At 48.5% G+C, this 20,296-nt stretch overlaps 2 protein-coding genes across 3 annotated transcripts in view; both read right to left on the bottom strand.

Moving 5' to 3' along the window:
• Positions 1-108: 108 nt before the first annotated feature.
• Rrp7a (ribosomal RNA processing 7 homolog A) lies at positions 109-5,090 on the bottom strand. The gene is given in 6 exon segments (XM_050129610.1): positions 109-655; positions 1,489-1,687; positions 2,021-2,236; positions 2,238-2,363; positions 4,396-4,538; positions 4,962-5,090. Coding segments are annotated over 6 exon segments (843 nt in total). The 5' UTR covers positions 5,035-5,090; the 3' UTR covers positions 109-569.
• Positions 5,091-10,367: 5,277 nt separating this feature from the next.
• The window catches only part of Poldip3 (DNA polymerase delta interacting protein 3), a 28,480-nt gene continuing 18,551 nt past the window's right edge, over positions 10,368-20,296 (bottom strand). For both annotated transcript variants that reach the window (XM_050128672.1, XM_050128682.1), the window contains 3 exons: positions 17,449-17,578; positions 14,009-14,075; positions 10,368-12,388 (listed from right to left, as the gene is read on the bottom strand). In XM_050128672.1, coding sequence (XP_049984629.1) covers positions 12,211-12,388; positions 14,009-14,075; positions 17,449-17,578 — 375 coding nt within the window. In that variant the 3' untranslated portion in view covers positions 10,368-12,210. The remainder of the gene's footprint in view (positions 12,389-14,008; positions 14,076-17,448; positions 17,579-20,296) is intronic.

Below are 20,296 nucleotides of genomic sequence, written 5' to 3'. Positions count from 1 at the left end.
CCTTGCACTCTCTGCCCACAAAATAGGTGGGGTGGGTCTCACTGTGCTCGAGACCAAGAGAGGCAGCAGAGAATCCTGTGGCAGAGCTAGAAGCAAGGGGAAATAGAAGAAGATTCTAACCTTTAATACGCGGCTTCAGGAAGGGCACAGTGGTCTGGGGCTTGCGGTTGGTGAGCTCTACTAAGCTGGTGCCGCTGAGGGAGCAGGGCTGTGGTTGGGTCTCTGGAGCTTGTGCTTATCACCGGTCTCTGTGGAAATAAAATCTTCCTCCCTCTTTCCTGCCTTCTGAATGGCTCTGTTGCCAGCAGTGATTCACGGAGGGTAACAGGTTCAGAGCAGAGAGCAGTCACATTTCCCCAGAGTGTCTCCCAGGCCCGAAGAGGCAGGGGCAGCTCCTCAAGACCAAATCCTCCTCTCGTCCTGATTTCCAGCCTGTGTGGGTGAGGAGCTGGAGCTGTGGGACGCAGCAGCTTCTTGGCCTGGCATCTGCTCCCCTAAGCACGGTCCCTGAGGCAGCAGGCCTGCTGGGCTTTGTGTTCTCCACACCAGCTCTCCACATCCAGAACAGCTCAGTAGGGTCGGAATTTGCGTTGGGCACGCATCAGTTCAATCCTCTGCTTGTCCTCCTCGAACTTCTTGCGCAGCTGTGCTAGGTCTGGGGGTGTGAAGGGAACAGGACGGGTCACAGAGTACCTTGCAGGACCTGCCAGCCACCCCACTAAAGGGACCTCGTCACCCTCATGTCCCAGGGCGGCTCTGCACACTCTCCCTCTCCCACCTCATACCCCTTCCATCCCAACTACACAGTCACGGTCAGGCTCCTGCAAGGAAACAGAACTGGACACTGACTACAGCCACTCTGGGGGCTGAGGTGGGAGATGATGGGGTACAAAGTTCTGAGAAGACAATGTATCAGGGAGAAGAGAGGGCCAGAGAAAGCAGGACTCCTCTGCTCCCCAAAAAGAAGCAGTCCCAGGGGTCCCTTCTTCTAGATAAGAAAGTTCAGTGGGTAAACAGTCACCAAGTAACCCACGTCGGTGGTGGCACCTGCTCCTCTCAGGAGGGAGGGTCGACAGGGGCTGCTCAGGTGAAGTGCAGCCTAGGGCCTAGGACCAGGGCGCGAGCATGTAAGGTGTGGGAAAGACAGCGTGCAGGTGTCAGTGGGGTCTGAAGGCAGCAGTTGAGCCCACCCCGTGCTCAGGAGAGGACCAGGCTTCCTAGGACCCAGAATGACCTGAGAGCAGGAAGAGCAGGTACTCCCATAAGGAACACTTGGGTAGGCCCCCAAGAACCTCATGAGCCCCACCCCTCAGTCCCTCAGCACTCTGTAGTCAGACTGGCTGGGGCTCCTGGGCAAATATGCTCTATCTCTGAGAAGCAGTAGGGGCACTATACACAGGGACTCTGACCCTGAGCCTCTGTCATATGTGCCTCAAGCCACCCTGTTTCTTGCCCAAGGCCTGCAGGGTGCCCTCAGGTGTCACTTACGCTCCATCTTGGTCTCTCGGTGCTGCCAGGCATAGAAGTTGAGCAGCTCCTTGCGGGCACGCTTCCTTTTCTCCTTCTCAAGAACGCGCAGGCTGGCCGCTTCTGTTCTAGGGAGCACAGGCTTATGGCCCCGGCGGGTCACCTTCACCCAGCCCTCTTCATCAGGGACTCCTTCCTCCTCCTTGGCCTTAGTTTCCTCCTGTGTGGAAGAGGATGTTGAAGGGCAGGGCTGTGCAGCAGCAGGATGCCTGACTGGCTAGGGGCCGCTGCTGCCTCCTGCAGGAAAGCACCTTGAGCGCAGTGTCTGCTGGTCTGAATAAATGTTGATCAGACATCAACGACACTGCTCTCACCTACTGACCATTTAGAGTTCTTGTCACCCAGTCAGATGGCCCAGGTTTCCACAAGCAAAACGGGAGCCTGCACATCCTCTGGTAACCAAGGACAGGCACCACGTGACAACACACAATACTTGTGGAACCACCTTCCCATGGCTCCAGCATTGATACCTGGGGTCCTGCCGCAGCCCTACCTCAGCTATCTTCTTGTCGTAGGCCTCCATGAAAGTGTCCACTTCCACCCTCAGGGCCTCAGGGTCGAGCACTGAATCTTCGTAGTCACTGATCCACTTTTGGATCCCGCTCTTCACTGGGTGGCTCTCTGTAGAAACCAGCAATGGGCCCTTCAGATTCAAGGCAGCTGACACTCCACTTGGCTTCTGGAACACCACATAAGCTACCTGAATTTTCTGGAACTGGCTTGGGGTGAAAAAACTTCGATGTTGGCTCCTTAGGGCTCTCAGCAAGGTCAGGCTTCTCCTGCAACTCCACTGTCTTGATGGTGCCACAGGAGGCCAGGAGTCGAGACAGGCACTCCTGACGTGGTCAGAGGGAAGCAGAGCATGAACACCCGTGGCTCCTCAGAGTTTCTGGGCACCCACAATAGCCTGGAAGGACTTGGGGCCCAGGTCGACACTACCCAGGGGGCCCGAGTGTCCAACCCTGACCAGCTCCCAAGACAACATGGTGGTAGATCTTTCTAGCCCGTGATGGCAGATGAGGACTGCCAGTGTCCCTGACTTCAGATGACAACTGTTTAAGCTTGGCATGCTGGTCAGCTTTGGCAGGAAGATATGAGGGGACTTCTTAGTCTGTGATAATTACACACAGGGGTGTACAGCCACTGTACAGCCCAGACCTTCTCTCCACCCCGTTGTCCAGATTGGCCTTGAACTCACTCCTTAGCCAAAATGGGCCTTGAAGTTCTGATCCTCTGGTCTCCAAATCTGATTTATGTAGTGCTGAGGACTGAACCCAGGGTTTTAGGAATGCTGGGCCAGCAGCCAATCACCGATCTACCTCCCTAGCTCTGGTGTTTCTCTTCTCAAAAGAGGAGTCTGTCCCGCCAGGCCTGACACTTACCTGAAATCCCTGCACTGGGGTGGGTGGATCAACAATTTTAAAAATGTTTTAACCCAGGCAGCAGCGGCACACGCCTTTAATCCCAGGACTAGGGAGGCAGAGGCAGGCTGATCTTTGTGAGTTCGAGGCCAGCCTGGGGTACAAGGGCTAGGACAGGCTCCAAAACCACAGAGAAACCCTGTCTCGAAAAACCAAAAACAAAAAAAAGTTTTAAATTTCATTTGTGTGTTCACACACAGGTATAAGTGTATTTCACATTACAAGTGTGGAGGTCAGAGGACAACTTTCACTGGATGGTGGTGCCACAAGCCTTTAATCCTTGCACTCAGGGGACAAACGCAGGAGGATATATGAGTGTGAGCCCAGCCTGGACTACAGAGCAACTTCCAAGATAGATCTAAAGCTATACAGAGAAAACCTGTCTCAAAAAAAAAAAAAACCAAACACCATCACCACCAAAAATCTTGGAGGAGTCAATTTTGTCCTTCTACCGTGTGGGTCCCAGAGTTCTGACTCAGGCCATGGGACATGGTGGCAAGTGCCTTTACTCACTGGACTACCACCAGTTCTCAACTTCCTTTTTAAGCTGAGTGTGCTGGCACACTGGCCTGTGATCCCAGGGCTCGGGAGCAGGAGTTCAAGGTCAGCCTCAACCACGTGAAGAGTACCCTGCTCAGGCTACAAGAAACCCTATCTGTCACATAACAAAATAAAAAAGTAAATAACTGTAATAGTTTCTGCAAATAATCAGAAAGTATGTTTGGACAGAACTGCAGCTGATTTTTGTTAGTTTATTTATTTATTTTTCGAGATAGGGTTTCTCTGTGTAATAGTCCTAGCTGTTCTGGAAGTAACTCTTCTAGACCAGGCTAGCCTCAAACTCAGAAACTGCCTGCTTCTGCCTCCAGGGTGCTGGTGGATTAAAGGAGTGCACCTCCCTCCCATTCCCCCTCTACCCCCCCCCCCCAGCCCAGACTTTCTTTAAAACAAAAAAAGAATGAATCCAGGCGGGGTGGCACAAGGCTTTAATCCCAGCACTGGGGAGGCAGATTCAGGACAAGCTCCAAAGCTAGAGAAACCCTGTCTTGAGAAACCAAAAAAAGAAAAAAAAAAAAGAAAAATCGATAAAGGAAGAAAGGAAGAAGGGAGGGAGGGAAAAAAAATCAGTAAACAAAATAATCGCTGGAAGGACAATTAATTTCGACCAGGTGTGACAGGGAGTAGTGGGTGGTGGACAGCAAGTCTGAGACCAGCCTGGACTATCTAGTGAGTTCCAGAACAGCCTCCGGAAGAATGAGGCTCTGTTTGGACAGGATTTATTTTATTTATTTATTTATTTTAAAAAGCCATGTTCTTATTCTGAGAGGCTCGGTTTTCAACATCCTCCAATGGGGGTTTGCAGGCATTTCCACCTGACCACCAGAATTTTGTAGGGCCCACGGCAAGCCCCCATTCAAAACCCACCGGTCCCCCGACAGACGCCTACCTTCGTGCAGTACGGGGGCACATTGAGGATAAAAAGGGTCCTATTGGCAGGCCACGTGGACTGGGTGTCTTGGCGAACTCTGTGCTGTCTCACGTACAGGTAATGAGAAGCCTGCTGCTTCTCTGAGAACTTGACTGGAACAGCTACGAGTGCAGGAGAGAGTTCGGGGTACCCCGAGTTGAGGCCAGCGCCACTGTCACGCAAGTTCCTTTCTCTGTGTCCCGTTCTAGCTCCACCGGCCCCGCCTGTTCGCCCATCCCACTCCCGGGAGCCAGGGACAATGTTTTCCTTGGGGTCGAGGAAACAGCAGCGGCCACCACACTCAGGGAGCGCTTGTTGAAGAAGCAGACACGAGCAGGTCAGCGATGACAAACTCCAGTGGCTGAAGCTGGGCGCGACCTGGAGGAAGCGCTCCCAAGGCCTCTCTGAGCAAAGCCCCTGGAGTCAGCGGCCAGAGCCGGCGCGGCGGGCTCCTGCGCCCCGACACCTGACGAGCTGCTGTGGCCTTCGCCACCCGCAGGCCACCTCCCTGCGAAGAGGTCAGTCCCCGGCCCTCAGCTGCTCACCTGAATAACCCGGTGGGCTGGGTATGCTCCCCTCGTGGCTGCCTGCTCGGGCTTTCTTCTTGCGAGCCACCATCTTGCGGACCCGGAAGCGCAGGGAAGGATGGGAGTTGTAGTTCTCCTTCCCGGCGCGGCTGTGTCTCCATGACGACGACCCCACGTGCGGCTCAGCCTTCTCAGCCTATGCCCGCCTTCCGGATTTTACCCGCCGCAAGGTATTCCCCTTCTTCGTCAAAATGGGGGTGGTGGGGGTGTGCAGGCTTAGATGGGAGTCTTAAGGGGGGTGTGGGGGGAGGCTGAAACGAAGGTTTGGAGGTTAAGAGCAGTGGCGTCTCTTCCGGAGGATCCGGGTGCACTTCTGATCACTCCAATTGTCTGTAATGCCAGTTTTAGGGAAATCTGACGTCCTCTTCTAGCTTCTGTGGGCACAGTAAACACATGGTGTAGACAAACATAGTAATAAAACCATAATAACACAATAAATAAATAAATAAATCTTTAAAAATAAATAGTAGGCAGTTGAATCACGGTGCAACTGAGGAGCCCCTGTGGGATTCTGAGTGGAGAGGCTGCATCAACAGTCTCTCCTTGGTAGTTCATTCGCCTGTGAGAGGGCAAGGGGTGAGCAGCTTGGGGCTGAGAGACTGTAAGCAAGGAGCCATGGCAGAGGATGAAGACACTTGCTGCCCAGCCTGACATCCTGATACATCCCTGGAAGGAGAGAACTGACTCCTGCCAGTTACCTTCTGACCTCCACATGCACTCCATGGCACATGTCCGCTCCCACAAGTTAAAAGTTTGGGTTTTTTTTGTTGTTGTTGTTTTTTAAGTGTGTGTGTAACCCTAACCCTGGCCGGGCTGGAGCTGGTAGACCAGGCTGGCTTCGCCTCTGCCTCTCGAATGTTGGGATTAAAGGTGTGCACCACCTTGCCTGACTCTTAGAATTTTAATTTTTACAAATTGAAGTGAGCTCAGATAAAAGTTTCCCATGGGCATTGCTGTAATCCCAGCTGAATCAGGGAGACACCTATGTGTTCCAGACCATCTGAGGTAAGACTCTGTGTCAAACCTTTTTCTTTGAGGCAGAGGTCTCACTTAGCTTAGGTGGGACTGAACATTTCTCCTCCTGCCTCCATTTCCCCAGGTGCTGGATTCAAATGTGTGCACCACCGGTGATTTATTTGCATTGCTTCCTGCTGTTAGACAAGCTCCCCCGGCCAGCTGAGCTTCACCTCAGCCCAGTGTCAACTGTTTAACCCCATGTTTACTGCTCTGTTCCTCTTTCCCCTCCATTGCTTGTGATCTTAATTGTAAAGGGTTCTTCTTGGCTAAGACTTTCGGAATTCCATTCATGTGTGTCTTCACAATTGTTCATTATAGTATTTTTATGATGGCTACTTTTTTTTTTTTTTTTTTCAAGACTGTGTTTCTCTGTAGCTTTGGAGCCTGTCCTGGAACTCACTTGGTAGACCAGGCTGGCCTTGAACTCATGGAGATCCACCTGTCTCTGCCTCCCCAGTGTTGGGATTAAAGCCATGAGCTACCATTGCCTGGCTTCGTGATGGCTGTTAAGTTTTTCTCCGGCCTGGTAAGCCTCTCTGCCAATGCAATAATCCAAATCAGACCAAATTAAACCGAATTAGAAGCCCAGGTTTAATGGATGCCAGCGCTCCTGGGTGGCACCCCGGGAAAACACAGAGAAGGGACAGAGCACCGCGAAGACCATGTGTTCGTTCTCTGGGGGGCAGTTTAAGTAGCCTAAGGAAGTGGTCTTGACTCTCCCTGAGGGAGGGGTCACTGTTTGGCGAGCTTTCTTAGAGGTGGAGTCTGGACTGAGGCAACTCCCAGGGGAGGGGGCTTGAAATGGAGAGGGGCTGAGGTGAGGCTTCTGACCAAACATCCCAGACTCCTTGTATATATGGATGCCAGGGGGCTGGGATGAAGCCCCCAACCAAGCATTCCAGACTCTTTGAATAAAGGGGTGCCAGGGAGCTGAGGTGAAGCCCCTCAACCAAACAATGGCGACTTTAAAATCTTTATTAAAGTTGGGAGCTGTGCCACACACGTTAATCCTCATTATCAGATTGTGGATGGAGGATTAGATTATATGTCCAAGGCCAGCCACTCTTGGCTAGATAGTGACATTGTAAAACTCTTAAAAAATAAACAGTGAGGGCTGGAGAGGGGCTCCTTGGTTAAGAGCTCTTCCAGAGGTCCTGGGTTCAAGTCCCAGCATTCATAGGGCAACCTACAACTGTAACTCCAGTTCCAGGGAACCAGCACCCTCTTCTGGTCTCCTCAGGCACCAGGCACACACATGGTGCACAGATGTGGATGTAGGCAGTATACTCAGACAGAAAGTAAATAAATAAATTTTAAAAAATAAAGTGAGAAAATTAAAAAAAAACTTTGTCAATTCTATCACCTCTGCCATCTGGGGTTGATATCCACGGGAGACTTGCTGGTTCTTGTGAGTCATTGGCAACTGAAACACAGACATTTTGGGTATTGTATAGACTCGAATTCATTTAAACCTGTGTTACAGCCAGTCTGCGGCTTTTTCTTTACTTTGTCTCCCCTACCCCACCCCAAACCTCAACTCATTTACCTTCAGGTTGAAAGCCTTGAGTCCCATTTTCCTCTATAAAATATTCAGGGTTGTTTAGGAGGAGGGGGAGCAGTAGGACTAAATACTATCCTATTCTATCCTTATCAACGAATAACTAACTACTTTTCTCATGCCATAGCTCACCCAACCAGGGAAGTATTCCTTAAAGTTTAATTTCTTCAGAGCAAGACACCAGCTCCCTTGTTCCCTATGAACAAATGCCTGTCTGTCTATACTGGAGAAAACAGGCCTCGTAGCTAGTGTGCTGCCTAGTTTTACGTCAACTTGCCACAAGCTAGTTATCTGAAAAGAGGGCACCTCCTCTGAGAAAATGCCTCCAGAAGATTCAACTAAATCCCAGCACTTGGGAGCAGAGTCAGGTGGATCTCTGAATTCAAGGTTAGCCTGGTCTACAGAGAGAGTTCCAGTATAGATAGGGCTCCCCTGAAAAACCAATAAATAAGTTTGCTAAGTTTAAAAACAAAAAACAAAGAAAGGCCAGGCAGCCAGGCAGTAAATGCACAGGCCTTTAATCCCAGCACTCGGGAGGCAGAGGCAGGCGATCTCTGTGAGTTCGAGTCCATCCTGGTCTACAGAGCTCCACACAGAGAAACCCTGTTTCTAAAAACCAAAACAAAATGATAGAAATGCTTACTGTCTGGCCTAAGTCCACTAAAGTTACGGGTGGTTTAAATGAGAAACATCCCCCTAGGTGTTAGGATTCAGGCATTATGGGGGCCCCCCTGTCCCCTGGCAGGATGAACCCAGGTAGTACCCTAGCCATTCCAGGGTTCTACGCTGCTGTGTGTGCAGGAGTGCAGAAGGTCCCTTACAGAGATAAGCCTGCCCATTCCAGCTGTCTTTCCGGCTACACTTCTGCGGGTGGGGAGAGGGAGGGGGGCAGGCAGGATTCTGTCTCCTTGCCCTTCCCTTCCCCCAATAAAACTTCCCACTTAAGTTCTATCTGCCTGGCCATGTTTGTCCCTTATCCATCATGGGGCCACCCGCCAGGCTCCCTCTCACCACTAGGTTCATGTATTTGGTGCTGTTTAGGAAAGCTAAGGGACCTTTTAGGAGACAGGCACTTGCCGGAGGCACAGGGGAAGCAAGTTTGAGGGCTTGGTCTCACCCCAGCCTGCTCTGTTTCCTGCATGGATGAAAATGTCATTGGCCAGCTGCCTGCTCTTTTTTTTTTTTTTTTGCCGCAGCAGACTCCATTCTCCTGGATCTATAAGGCAAAAATCAACCCTTTCTTCCTTGTTTTTTTGAGACAGGGTTTCTCTGTGGCTTTGGAGCCTGTCCTGGAACTAGCTCTTGTAGACCAGGCTGTTCTCGAACTCACAGAGATCCGCCTGCCTCTGCCTCCCGAGTGCTGGGATTAAAGGCGTGCGCCACCATCGTCCGCTTCTTCCTTGCTTTAGTGAGCATGCTTTTTCAACAGAAAACTGTAATCCAGCAGGAGTACGCTGCTCTAATACATCTGACCATGTGGTGTTTATGCATTTGGGACTAATTTTGTGGGAATTTGGATTCTAGGCAGAAAAAACTGCTTAAATGTTGGAAGCATAGATTAATGGGACATTCTGGTGGAAACTTGGAAGATAATACTCAAGAGAAACGTGGACAGCGGAGTCCTGGCTTTTGAGGTTTTTTTTTTTTGGGGGGGGGGAGCTCTTAACCAGAAACAGGGCTATGGGCCGGTATTCAATATTTTGGCAAAACTGCCTACATCCTATCCACATCCTGAGAGTTTACCTGAGGCTGAATTTTGAAGAATAACACATTTAAGAGAGTGTAACACTGAGTCTATGGCTTGGCTATCCATGGTTACTCATGCAGGTCTACACAGCAAGGAGGACAGAAAAAATAAAGGGTATGCCACTTGGAGAGGAACAGCTCACAATGCCTCATGCTGCAGCACATGCTATTGCTTTCAGGTTATTGCCGATATGGATGCCTGCTCTGCACCCACAAGACTATTCCCTGGCTCAGCCTCGAGTGTGAGGAGGAAACAGTGGTTTTTCTCCTCCTAGAAAGCAACTGCCTAGAGTAGTTTACCGGCTTCCATAGAGAAGCTCCAATGGGTCAAGGCCCAGCCCCAGTTGGCCAGAACTGGGGGTATCATTAATGTGGGAATGGTGTGTGGCAGATTTCGAAATGGCAAGGCTACACACAGCACAACTTTTAGTGAAGCCTGGGATGCATGAGACCACAAGATGCGGAGATGCCAAAGCCATGGACATTTGACAGAAAACTGCATACAAGAAGTGGAGTCAGCCAGAGAGTTGTAGACAGTAAAGCTGGAAGGGCAGAGAGCCACCCAGACCCTTGAAACTAAAGCTTCCATCGTTCCCTGGAGCATACTGCAGGGTTTTGGACTTTGGTCCAATCTTTCCTATGTCCCCATTCCTCCCTTTTGGGATGGAAATGTGCATTCTTAGATACATGTTGGAAGTATATAATCTTTTTTGATTTTAGGGGGTCAGTTAAGAATCTGCTCTTCCAGAGGACCAGGGTTTGACTCCCAGCATCTACAAGGCAGCTTACAACTGTAACTTTCAGTTCTCCCAGGGATTTGAAGCTCTCTTCTGGTCTCTGCAGGCACTAGGTGCGTGCGTGCGTGCGGCCAGGGCCAACATTTAGTAGGTAAAGGTTTTTACCCTTCAGCCTGATAAACTGAGTTTCATCCATGGAATCCACATGGTGGAAGCAAAGAATGGACTCCCAGTAGGCCCTTGACCACAACACATGGATCATGAAATGTACATTTGCAAAATAAATAAAGACATTACAGCTCAAGGTTAGGAATAACAAACATTTATTGAGAAATGGAAAGTAATAAGCCCCTCCATCCTATAATGCCTTTCTCTCCTGAACAAGACACTAAGTAGTAATGCAAGGGAATGGGACATGAGGGTTGGCCCACCTTTTCTGTTTCCCAAGAGGTCATTCTGAAATGCAGGAGGCCACCCCCACCCCACAACGTACCACACAGCCAGGAGGCTGAGGCTGACTCGGTTCAACTGTGCTGTACAGACAGAGCATGCCTGATTCAACAAGAGCAAGGAAACTGGGAAAGGCCTAGGCCATCCCTACTCTACACAAACCAAAAGGCATGCCAACTGTTCCGAGTAGCAGAGGCCCTAGTGTCTTGGTGTTCTCTTGGGCCAGGAAGGGTGAAGCATGGGGGAATGTCTTCTAGTTGTTGAGAAGAATTGAGTTTGTGTCCATTTAGAAGGATTTAAGAGAAGCAGACGTCTTTAAAGAGCAGAGTGCAGCACCCTAGATACCGTTGCTGGATTCCTTAGCTGGGCAATCTCAGAGCTGAAGGACTGATTTTGGCTCAAACTAGATCCTTCTAGATGGGCAGATCTAACTCCAGGAGAACATGAATTAATTGAAGTCCTTTTTTCTGGGCTGGTTTTGAGAGGGTCATGGTGTCTCAGCTTCCTTTATTTCCTCAGCTTGTGCCTTTACAACACAGCACATACTACTGGAATGAGTGCCCTTAGAATCCTGCTACAGCTGTGACAGCTTAAAATGTCCTGTTCCCACTGTCAGAGGACTACTGACCAGCTTTGGAACAGTGCTGCCCAATCGTCGGCCCTGCCTAAGCTCCATAGTTCTGCACCAGTCTAGGAACACGCTGTAGGAAATAGCCCACCAGCTGTGGTAGTCGGCTCTACTCTCGGACCACTCATGGCAGCGTAGGTCACTCACTCTAACAGAGACAATGCCATGGTGGCAGCTGCACTTTGGGCAACCCTGATTGCGGTTCTATAGATAACTGAAGCCAGAAAGGCACAGCCAGAGCCAGCCAACAGCTCCCATTCAATCAATCTCTCCCGAGTCCACTGTGCTGCAGCCTGTGGGTACAGCCTAGAAAAAGGCCCAACTAACTTGCAGCTGGAACCTGCACCAAAACCAGGCTGTGGTGTTGCCCTGTCAGGTGAGAACCAAGAGGGCTAATGGCAGAGGTTCCTTCCTGTGCTTCTATCTAGAAGCAGAGAGAACTGGGCCAGGGCCTTCGGCACAACTCTAACAAGGGTACATGAACTCTGGGAAATCCTTTTGGGTTGCCCAAGACAGCACAGGCAGCCAGGAGCTGGCAACATAGCCACCCTACCCGTCCCTGTCATAGAGCTCTGCACATTAGCAGTCAGGCTGAAGATAACAGTGGTGAAAAGACCAGAGGCCAGAGACCTGACCTGGTGCCCACCGAATAGTAGGAGGTCCCCATTCGTTCTGTTTTGTTTGTAAAACTTCAACAGAACAAGAAAACTCCTGAAAACAAAAAAGCAGTCTCTCTGACAGCCCTCCAGCCCTGTGTCCCATGGGGCCACGAGGCTACCCCAGGGAAACAGTGCACCATTCCTAGGGAAGAAATCAGCCTGAGGCCGAGGGTAGGGGAGGTACACAGACAAACACAGCCTACCTTGGTGATGAGCGGAGCAAAGAAGAAACACACTACAGAAATGTAACGTACAGAAGGGCAAGGTGGGTCCCGTCCAATGAGGAAGCTCTCCCTGGTGCCTTGTCCCTTGCTCAGGGGGCTTCAGTCCGACGGCCCATTGGTCACAAGCTTTGCCTTGGGAAACAGAGCCACCCTCCTCTGCCCTGCTTCTGGCTCCCTCACTCCCCTCCTCAAAGTTTGATTTTGAATTCTGTGGGCTGTGTGGTCACAGAGGCCCCTGATGACTTGAAGAGAGCTTTGAGAATGGTGTCAGGGTCCACTTCGGCTGGAGGGTTAGAAGAGGAGGCAGGATTCCCCCGCCGAGGCAGCTCACTCTCCTTCTTCACTGAGGGGCTGTCACTCAGCCGCCTGAGAGAGCAGAGAACCAAATCCCTGTTAGTTTCTCCTTAGGTGGGGCTGGGTCTCACCACTGTTGGGAGCTAGGCATGGGGTGTAAAGCTCTCCATACCCTCTATTTGACTTCATCTTGTAGGAGACTTCTCTTTTTCTTATTTTCTACTAAACAAACGAAGACAACAAAAAACTAGCTGCAGCCTGCTGAGTGCCAGAGTTTCAAGTCTAGAAATACTGCATGTTCTTCTAGGTGGTCACACATGACACAAATATTTCAAAGTCTAACATAAATCAACTACAATAACTCTGGTTAGCCAATGACTTCCTCCTAATTTATCACATCATAAAAACCTTCAAAGCCGGGCAGTGGTGGCGCACGCCTTTAATCCCAGCACTCGGGAGGCAGAGGCAGGCGGATCTCTGTGAGTTCCAGGCCAGCCTGATCTACAAGAGCTAGTGCCAGGACAGGCTCCAAAGCTACAGAGAAACCCTGTCTCAAAAAANAGCATAAAAACCTTCAATATTTTTTTAAAGACTGATTTATTTATTATGTACATAATATTCTGCCTCTATGTATACCCGCACGCCAGAGGAGGGTGCTAGTTCCCATTACAGATGGTTGTGAGCCACCATGTGGTTGCTGGGAATTGAACTCGGGACCTCTGGGAGAGCAGCCAGTGCTCTTAACCGCTGAGCCATCTCTCCAGCCCCCTTCAATACTTTTTAAATTTAAAATTATGTTTATATGTGTCTGTGCATGTGAGTGCTCACAGACGGTTTAGATGCCCAACATGGGGAACCAATCCTGTGTCCTCTGCAAGAGTAGCATGCACTCTTTTTTTTTTTAAAAAAGATTTTATTTATTTATTATGTATACAACATTCTGCCTCCATGTATGCCCGCATGCCAGAAGAGGGCGCCAGATCTCACTGCAGATGGCTGGGAGCCACCATGTGGTTGCTGGGAATTGAACTCAGGACCTCTGGAAGAGCAGTCAGTGCTCTTAACCACCGAGCCATCTCTCCAGCCCCCAGCATGTACTCTTATTACTGAGCTTTCTCTCTTTCCCCTTTCCAAAACACTTACTCCTGGGACAGTTTTACAGATTTGTCTAATCACTGTCTATTACCCAGATTCAAATCCTGCCTCTGCATGTCCAAGTCTATTCTAGGCCTGCCTGGCACAATTCCACCTACCTTGGCAATTCTCACCTTCTCCTTGGGTATTATTGCCCCTTTCAAGAAAATTCTATCCTGCCAGCCTCAACATTCTATGCATCTCAGGCTCCAAAAAGTCCTCAACAGTAAGCCAGGCACACGTGCCCAGGAGTGCTCCAGCACCAACTCAGCACAGTCAGTTACTTTTCACCTAGAAATGTCAGTCACACAAAGGGGAGGAGACTGGTTTGCTTTCCACTCCCCTCAGAGTTCACTGTATTCAAACCTTGGGGACAGTCTGAGATAAACCGCTTGGTTCTAATTTAAGTGCCCCGATGACCGCTGAATATCAGAACAGAGATGGAATGGAGAACAAAAAAAAAGCCGTGATGAGGCTTTACCCCCCAAAACAGAAGAGGTGACTATGTAGAGCAAACAAGCAGAGAACTTTTCCCAGCTTGATCCCCTTGGCACTTACAGCAGGATGGGTTGGTCTGAGGTGATGACATTCCCATTCATATGAAGGTTGCACTTCATGGGTTGCCCTGGGAACCAAAAAAGAAAAAGGTTCCATCAAGAGACCTGTTCCTCATTAGAGGACAAAGGTCACCAACAGCATGACCAAGGGTCAAATCCTCCTACTAAAGCCAGACATTAGTGCCCCAGCTCTGAAATCTAAGTATTGAGAGACTCATGCAGGAGGATTCCAAGTTTACAGTCAGCCTGGGGTACCTCGTGCAGAACGAACAGAAGCTATCTAGCATGGAGATCTGGGGGCAGCTAACTGGCCATTTTCTGAATGCGTGTCCTACAGAGCTGGGAAGTCTGACCACTCTTTCACCCACTAGACCCCTAAACTCCATCCTCGGAAAGTGATTTGAAAAGTCTGTCCCCATCTCCATGCTTACTCTTGCTAACAAACTCTTTGTCTTTTGTAAAATGTGTGATCCCTGAGTATGGTGTACTGAGTGATGAGAACGGGCCTGGTTCAGTAAGTCCTCGCATAAGCCAAATCAATGCTAGTAGTGCCTCTGAAAATCCCAAATGAACCTCTCTCTTTCCGGTATAAAGAATACAGCCTCAAGTACTCATCACAGCAACAGAAAACACACTAACACATGTAGACACTAAGGAAACCTGAGAGTGTACGGGACCCTCAGTAATGAGATTAGGAAGCAAAAAGGTCAGAACTCTGCTTCACACTGGAGTCGGTGACTGTGTAGGATGGGGATGGAACTATGTAGTGAGAAGCAGCTCAAATAAGTCTGTGAGACACATAGTAAGGAAAATTGGTGTGGGACAATGGTCTGTATTCTGTCAGTTACATTTTAAATAGATGCTGATTGGCCAGTAGCCAGGCAGGAAGTAGAGGTGGGTCAATGAGAACAGGAGAATTCTGGGAAGGAAGTCCTAGTCTGCACTTGTGACCCAGCCACAGAAGAAACAAGATGTGACTGCCTCGCTGAATAAGGTAGCGAGCCACGTGGCTAACATAGACAAGAATAATGGGCTAATATAGTTATAAGAGTTAATAAGAAGCCTGAGCTAATGGGCCAATCAGTTTATAACTAATGTAGACCTCTGTGTGATTTCTTTAGGTCTTAATGACTGTAGGAACCGGGCAGGACAAGAACAGGATGGGACAAAAAATATCAGACAACAAGAAATGTTCATACCAGGACCCTACATGAAACAAATTTAAAGATGTATGTGAGACTCTCCCTGTCCAACAGGATCAAGCGCTGAGGCTGCACTTGCACAGTGAGTCATGGCGCAAAGGAACAGAGCTGTGTGAGAGCATTTCTGTACCAACCTGAAACAGGTTCTGATAGATTACCATGTGCGCTGCAAACCCTTGAGCAATCCTAAAGAAAAGTTCAAAATACACACTGAACTCATTGAAGGAACCAAAAATCTGATTATTAGTTGTGCATGTGGGTGGATCACTGAATCCACTTAAAGGAAAGCAAAGGTGAAACTGGACTGAATCCATATTGCTGACCCCAGGCCCTGTGCCATTCTCTGCATTACAGTGCCCTTGAGGTTTATCCCCCCCTTCCTTTCTTCAAACTGAAGGTTCCTGGTACCCCGAATGAATGAGGTTATCAGGGCCACTTCTGCAGGAGCAGTGCTAACTCTAAGTCTGTCACTTTTTTTTATTATTATTAATTTGTTTTTGATTTTTCAAGACAGGGTTTGTCTGTGTACCTTTGGAGTCTGTCCTGAAATTTGCTCTATATACCAGGCTGGCCTTGAACTCTGCTTGTTAGGATTAAAGGCGTGTGTTACTATTCCCTGGCCTCTGTCACATTTTGGTCATTCTGTACTGCCTGAAGCTGTCTCAGTGTTATTATATCTGCTGTGCTACAGTAAGCTGCATCAGAAATGTGTGCCCTGGCTGCTCCACTGACTAGGCATTCCTGTCTCTTTCTAGCCTGCCTATCTTTGAAACATAATACTGAAATCAGACCAACTAATAACCTATATTTATAATGGATTTGTTTTGTTTGAACAAGGTCTAATTATGTAGACTAGGCTGTCCTGAAACTACACAGTCCAGGCTAGATAGTCTCAGTTATGACGATTAGAAATGGTAACCTGGAAGGAAGGGCTGCATGTCTAGTTAATGCTGCTAAAGGCATAGGGCCAGAGGGGGACAGTGTTTACCAAGCATATGTGAGGCCTTTGGTTTAAACCCAAGTACTGAAAAATAAAATAAAATAAAACGAAGGTGTGCCTAGTGGAGAATGCTTGTAAACTATGCCCTTGGGAGGTAGAGGCAGGAATATTGCTTTGAGTTTGAGGCCAGACTGAGCTACGTGCGAGACCCTGTTGCTTGCAAACCAATAATATCACCCCATCAAGAAAAAGGAATAGGCTGATGGGGGATGCACAGACACAACACGCTGCAAAATAAATTTACCCACTCAAAGACCTGACCTAAAATTATATGAAGGACTCTTGTGTATGGTGTAAGGGTGAGCATGTGGAGGTCAGAGGTCAACATCAGTGTCTTCCTCTATTGCGTTTCACCTTATTATTCATTTAGGTATTTACTCATTTAGTTACTTATTGTTTGAGGCAGAGTCTCTCACTGACTGGCTAGCAAACCTAAGGATCCACCTGTCCCTGTGCCAACAGTTGTGGTATTGCAGAAGCATGTAACCTTTTATATGGGTGAGATGGGTGAGGGAACCTCAACTCAGGTCCTTATGCTATGCTTGCACTTAACCCACTGAGCTGCCTCCCTAGTCTTGTAATTACATCTTCTTTACAACTCAGTCTTCAGAGAGAGAGAGAGAATATGAATGAGAATGAGAATCCAGCCAGCACTGGATTCTCAGAGGCAGGTGGATCTCTGTGAGTTCAAGGCCAGCCTGGTCTACAGAGTGAGTTCCTGGACAGTCAAGGCTACACAGAGAAAGCCGGTTTCAAAAACCAAAAAAGAATCCAACTATAGACTTGGCAAAGACTGTATGGACATTTCTCTAGAAGATGCACACATGGCAGACAAGCACATGCAAACCAGAGCACCTCCAAGGCTATTATTCTCTGCCTCCCTGATTCTAGTCCAGGGCCCTGGTCCTCAGCAGGTTCTCATCACATACACAATGAGCAACTAGAAAGTAGCATGGCACAAAGCTCCTCTCTACTATTTAGCTTGAGATATATATATATATATATAAAAAGTTGTTTACTCACTGGTAGATCTCACCCAGAAGACTACATATAGCCAAGATTCCAGGCCTCTGATAAACCTGTGTCCTAGCAAGCCCAAATGAGAAGCTTGCTTTCCCAACAAGACCCTAAGATACTCATCCACAGGGATGCATTATGCACAGAGTGCATGTCACTGCCTCTTCCTGTTACCCTGAAGGTCCCAGATGTCTACCTGGTGGTGGCTCCCTTCTAACTTACCGTCCAGACATCGGTTGTTGTACTTCTTGTAAGCAGTGATGGCATCATCCTTTTTCACAAAGACAACTTCTGCTACCCCAGGATGGACCAGCCGAGCGCGTTTGAGGGCTCCACATACACAGAAAAGCTCCTGCAAAGGACAAGTGAGGTTGGGAAGAAACCCTGACTCCCTGCCATTCACACTCTCCAAGGACTGCTCTGCAGCCCTATGCCCAAGATTTCAGAGCAGATTCTTTTCTTTTGGTATTCTCTGCTTGCAGTGCTTGGGACATCCCATGAAGTCACCTCCAAGTTCTCTTTGTGCAGGTCAACAGTGTTTACAATTGTGGAACCTCAGAGAGCTCTATGATAGAACTACAACATGGTTCACAAGTTCATTAAAAGCAGCTGCCAATGCATCCCAGGAAGGGGTTGTTGAAACTATGGATGCTGGTGTTCTACTGAGGGCAATTGAGAGTCATAGAGTGTTTGATGACAGAGGAATTCCCAGGATTTGACATGGTTCTCTGAGCACCAGCTGAGTGATGACTTCTACTGGGCTGTGTGCTCTCCTAGACGGCTCCCTGCCCCAGCCTTTGGGGTGCTGTCTTTGTTCTCTAATCACCTCGCCAGGAGGCAGAGGCCAGAGAGGGATAAGGAGATGTATGAGGGGGTCAATCAGAACTTAAATCTATTTATTACATGCCATCATGTCTATAATGTTTTGAGACAAAAAGGCCATTGAAAAGATCTCCGAAATGACTTCACTATGCACGCACCCCTAGCTGTCCTAAAACTCACTCCTTAAACTTAGAAGTCCACCTGCCTCTGCCTCCCAGGTGCAGGGATTAAAGATGTGCACCACCAAGCCTGCCCGACCTTACTGCTGTTCTTTTAATGTCACTTATCTGCACAAAAAGTTGTAGGATTTATTACTGACAGAATATTCTGAGTTTTATTTTCCACTTGCATCTTTTCAAAGATCTTTCACACAAAGTATCTGGTAAACAGAAAGTGCTCGATAAGCTGTTATTCTACTGTTGTCGTGTTACCCAGGCTGGCCTTGAACTTCTGATACTTTTAGCTCAGTCTCCAGAATAGCTAGAATTATGAGTAGAGGCCATTTCAGCTCACGGTTACCTTTTTTTTGGGGGGGGGGCGTGTTTCTAGTTTTGAGACTGTGTTTCTCTGTTTAGCTTTGGCTGTCCTAGAACACACTCTGTTGAGCAGCCTCGAACTCAGACATCCACCAGCCCCTACCTCTCAAGTGCTGGAATTAGAGGTGTGTACCACCACACCCAATCTCACTTACTTTTAGAATCAGGAAAAAAAGTTTCAATTCTTTATAGCTTGCCAAGTCTTAACTAAAGCCAGAATGCTCTCAAGCTCTTGGGTGCACACTTGTGCATGTACTCTGTGAATGTTTGTCTATGTGTACCGCTTCTGCTAAAGAAGAAAGAGAGGCCTCTTAGTTCTAAAGCTGCCCACCCAGCACTTTGGACTTCAGTTACCCAGCAAAAAATATACTGGTCACAGGAGGAGCTGCGAAAACCTGAGATACGACTGCAGGGAGCAGTTGGACTCTCCAGCCGGACTCATTTTATGATCTGACAGTCCAAAGGGTGCTTGGGTTTCTAAATGAATACCTCTGTTGTCTGCCTAATATCCGCTGAGTGAAAAGAAAGTGCTGGCCGTTTCCAGGCTCATATTTACCAGGCACCTTAGCTATGCCCATGACTCTCAGAGTCAGGACAAGAAGGCAATCTACAGAGGTCACCTACCAAACCCTGCCAAGCTATCTTGCTCCTTCAGAAGATGGAATCACTAAACTCACAAAGGAGACAAGATGTTCCAAAGACTCAGGGGAAACACCAATCAGCAATGTTGTACAATGACAATGGTCCCCATAAGCTCTTATGTTGGAATGCCTGGGCTGCAGATAGTGGAACTGTTTGGGAAGGATTAGGAGGTATGGTCTTATTGGAGGAGGTGTCATTGGCTTTGAGATTTCAAAACTCACCCTATTCCCAGTATTTGTTCTTTCTGCCTCCTACTTGTAGACCAAATTGTGAGTTCTCAACTGTTCCTGCTACCATGCCTTTGCTCCATCACTGTGGACTCTACCCTCTGAAACCCTAAGCCCCATATTAAATCCTTTCTTTTTAGTTGTTTTCCTCATGGTGTTTGACCACAGAAAACAGCAAGAGGAACGTAACTAAGACAGGTATGACAGGGACCCTCCTAGCCCTGTCATGAAAGACATGCCATGATGTAGGCAGGCTGGACAGGAGGCTATTTAGAGGCCCCGTAGAAGAAAGCAAACAGTTGCACCAATGCTGTGCTCTCAAGGGCTGCCTCCAAGGCTCTTTCCTCATAAAGAGCCCCTATCTCTGCCACCCCAGGACAGATCTGCTGAACTCCTGTGAAGCCTCTGGCTGGTGCCCAAAACCTGGGCCTTCCAACACTAGGAACTAACAAAGTAGCTCACCACACTGTACATAGTATGGCTTATAGTGAATACTTGCTTTATTTCCGCACAGTTATGGAATTCTGGTACATGCTAAGCACATGATGCCCAAGTGACTACCAGTCTCCAATAAAGCCCCGGACACTAAGTCTTTAAGTCGTTTGTTTCAAGTGTGATACTAACTTGTTGGAGGGAATAAGTCCATCCTGTTACCTCACCAGAAGTCAGTATCTGTTTCCCTTACTGCACCTTTGGTAACTTGGCCCTGTATCCTTGGCCCTGTATCCTGGGTGGTAAAAGATTTGCCCTGAGCATGAGTATCCTCTGAGTTCCAGCAAATCCTTAATGATGTGGTCCTACAGACTTGTACTGCAGAAGCAGCCTGTGACCTAAAGGTCAGGC

Source organism: Alexandromys fortis, unplaced genomic scaffold (genome assembly GCF_014885135.2).
Source record: "Alexandromys fortis isolate MF-2015 unplaced genomic scaffold, M_Fortis_MF-2015_v1.1 scaffold_28, whole genome shotgun sequence".
In the NCBI taxonomy this organism is placed as follows: Eukaryota; Metazoa; Chordata; class Mammalia; order Rodentia; family Cricetidae; genus Alexandromys; species Alexandromys fortis.
The sequence above is the reverse complement of the archived record's forward strand: the minus strand, read 5'-3'. Positions and strand labels throughout refer to the sequence as shown.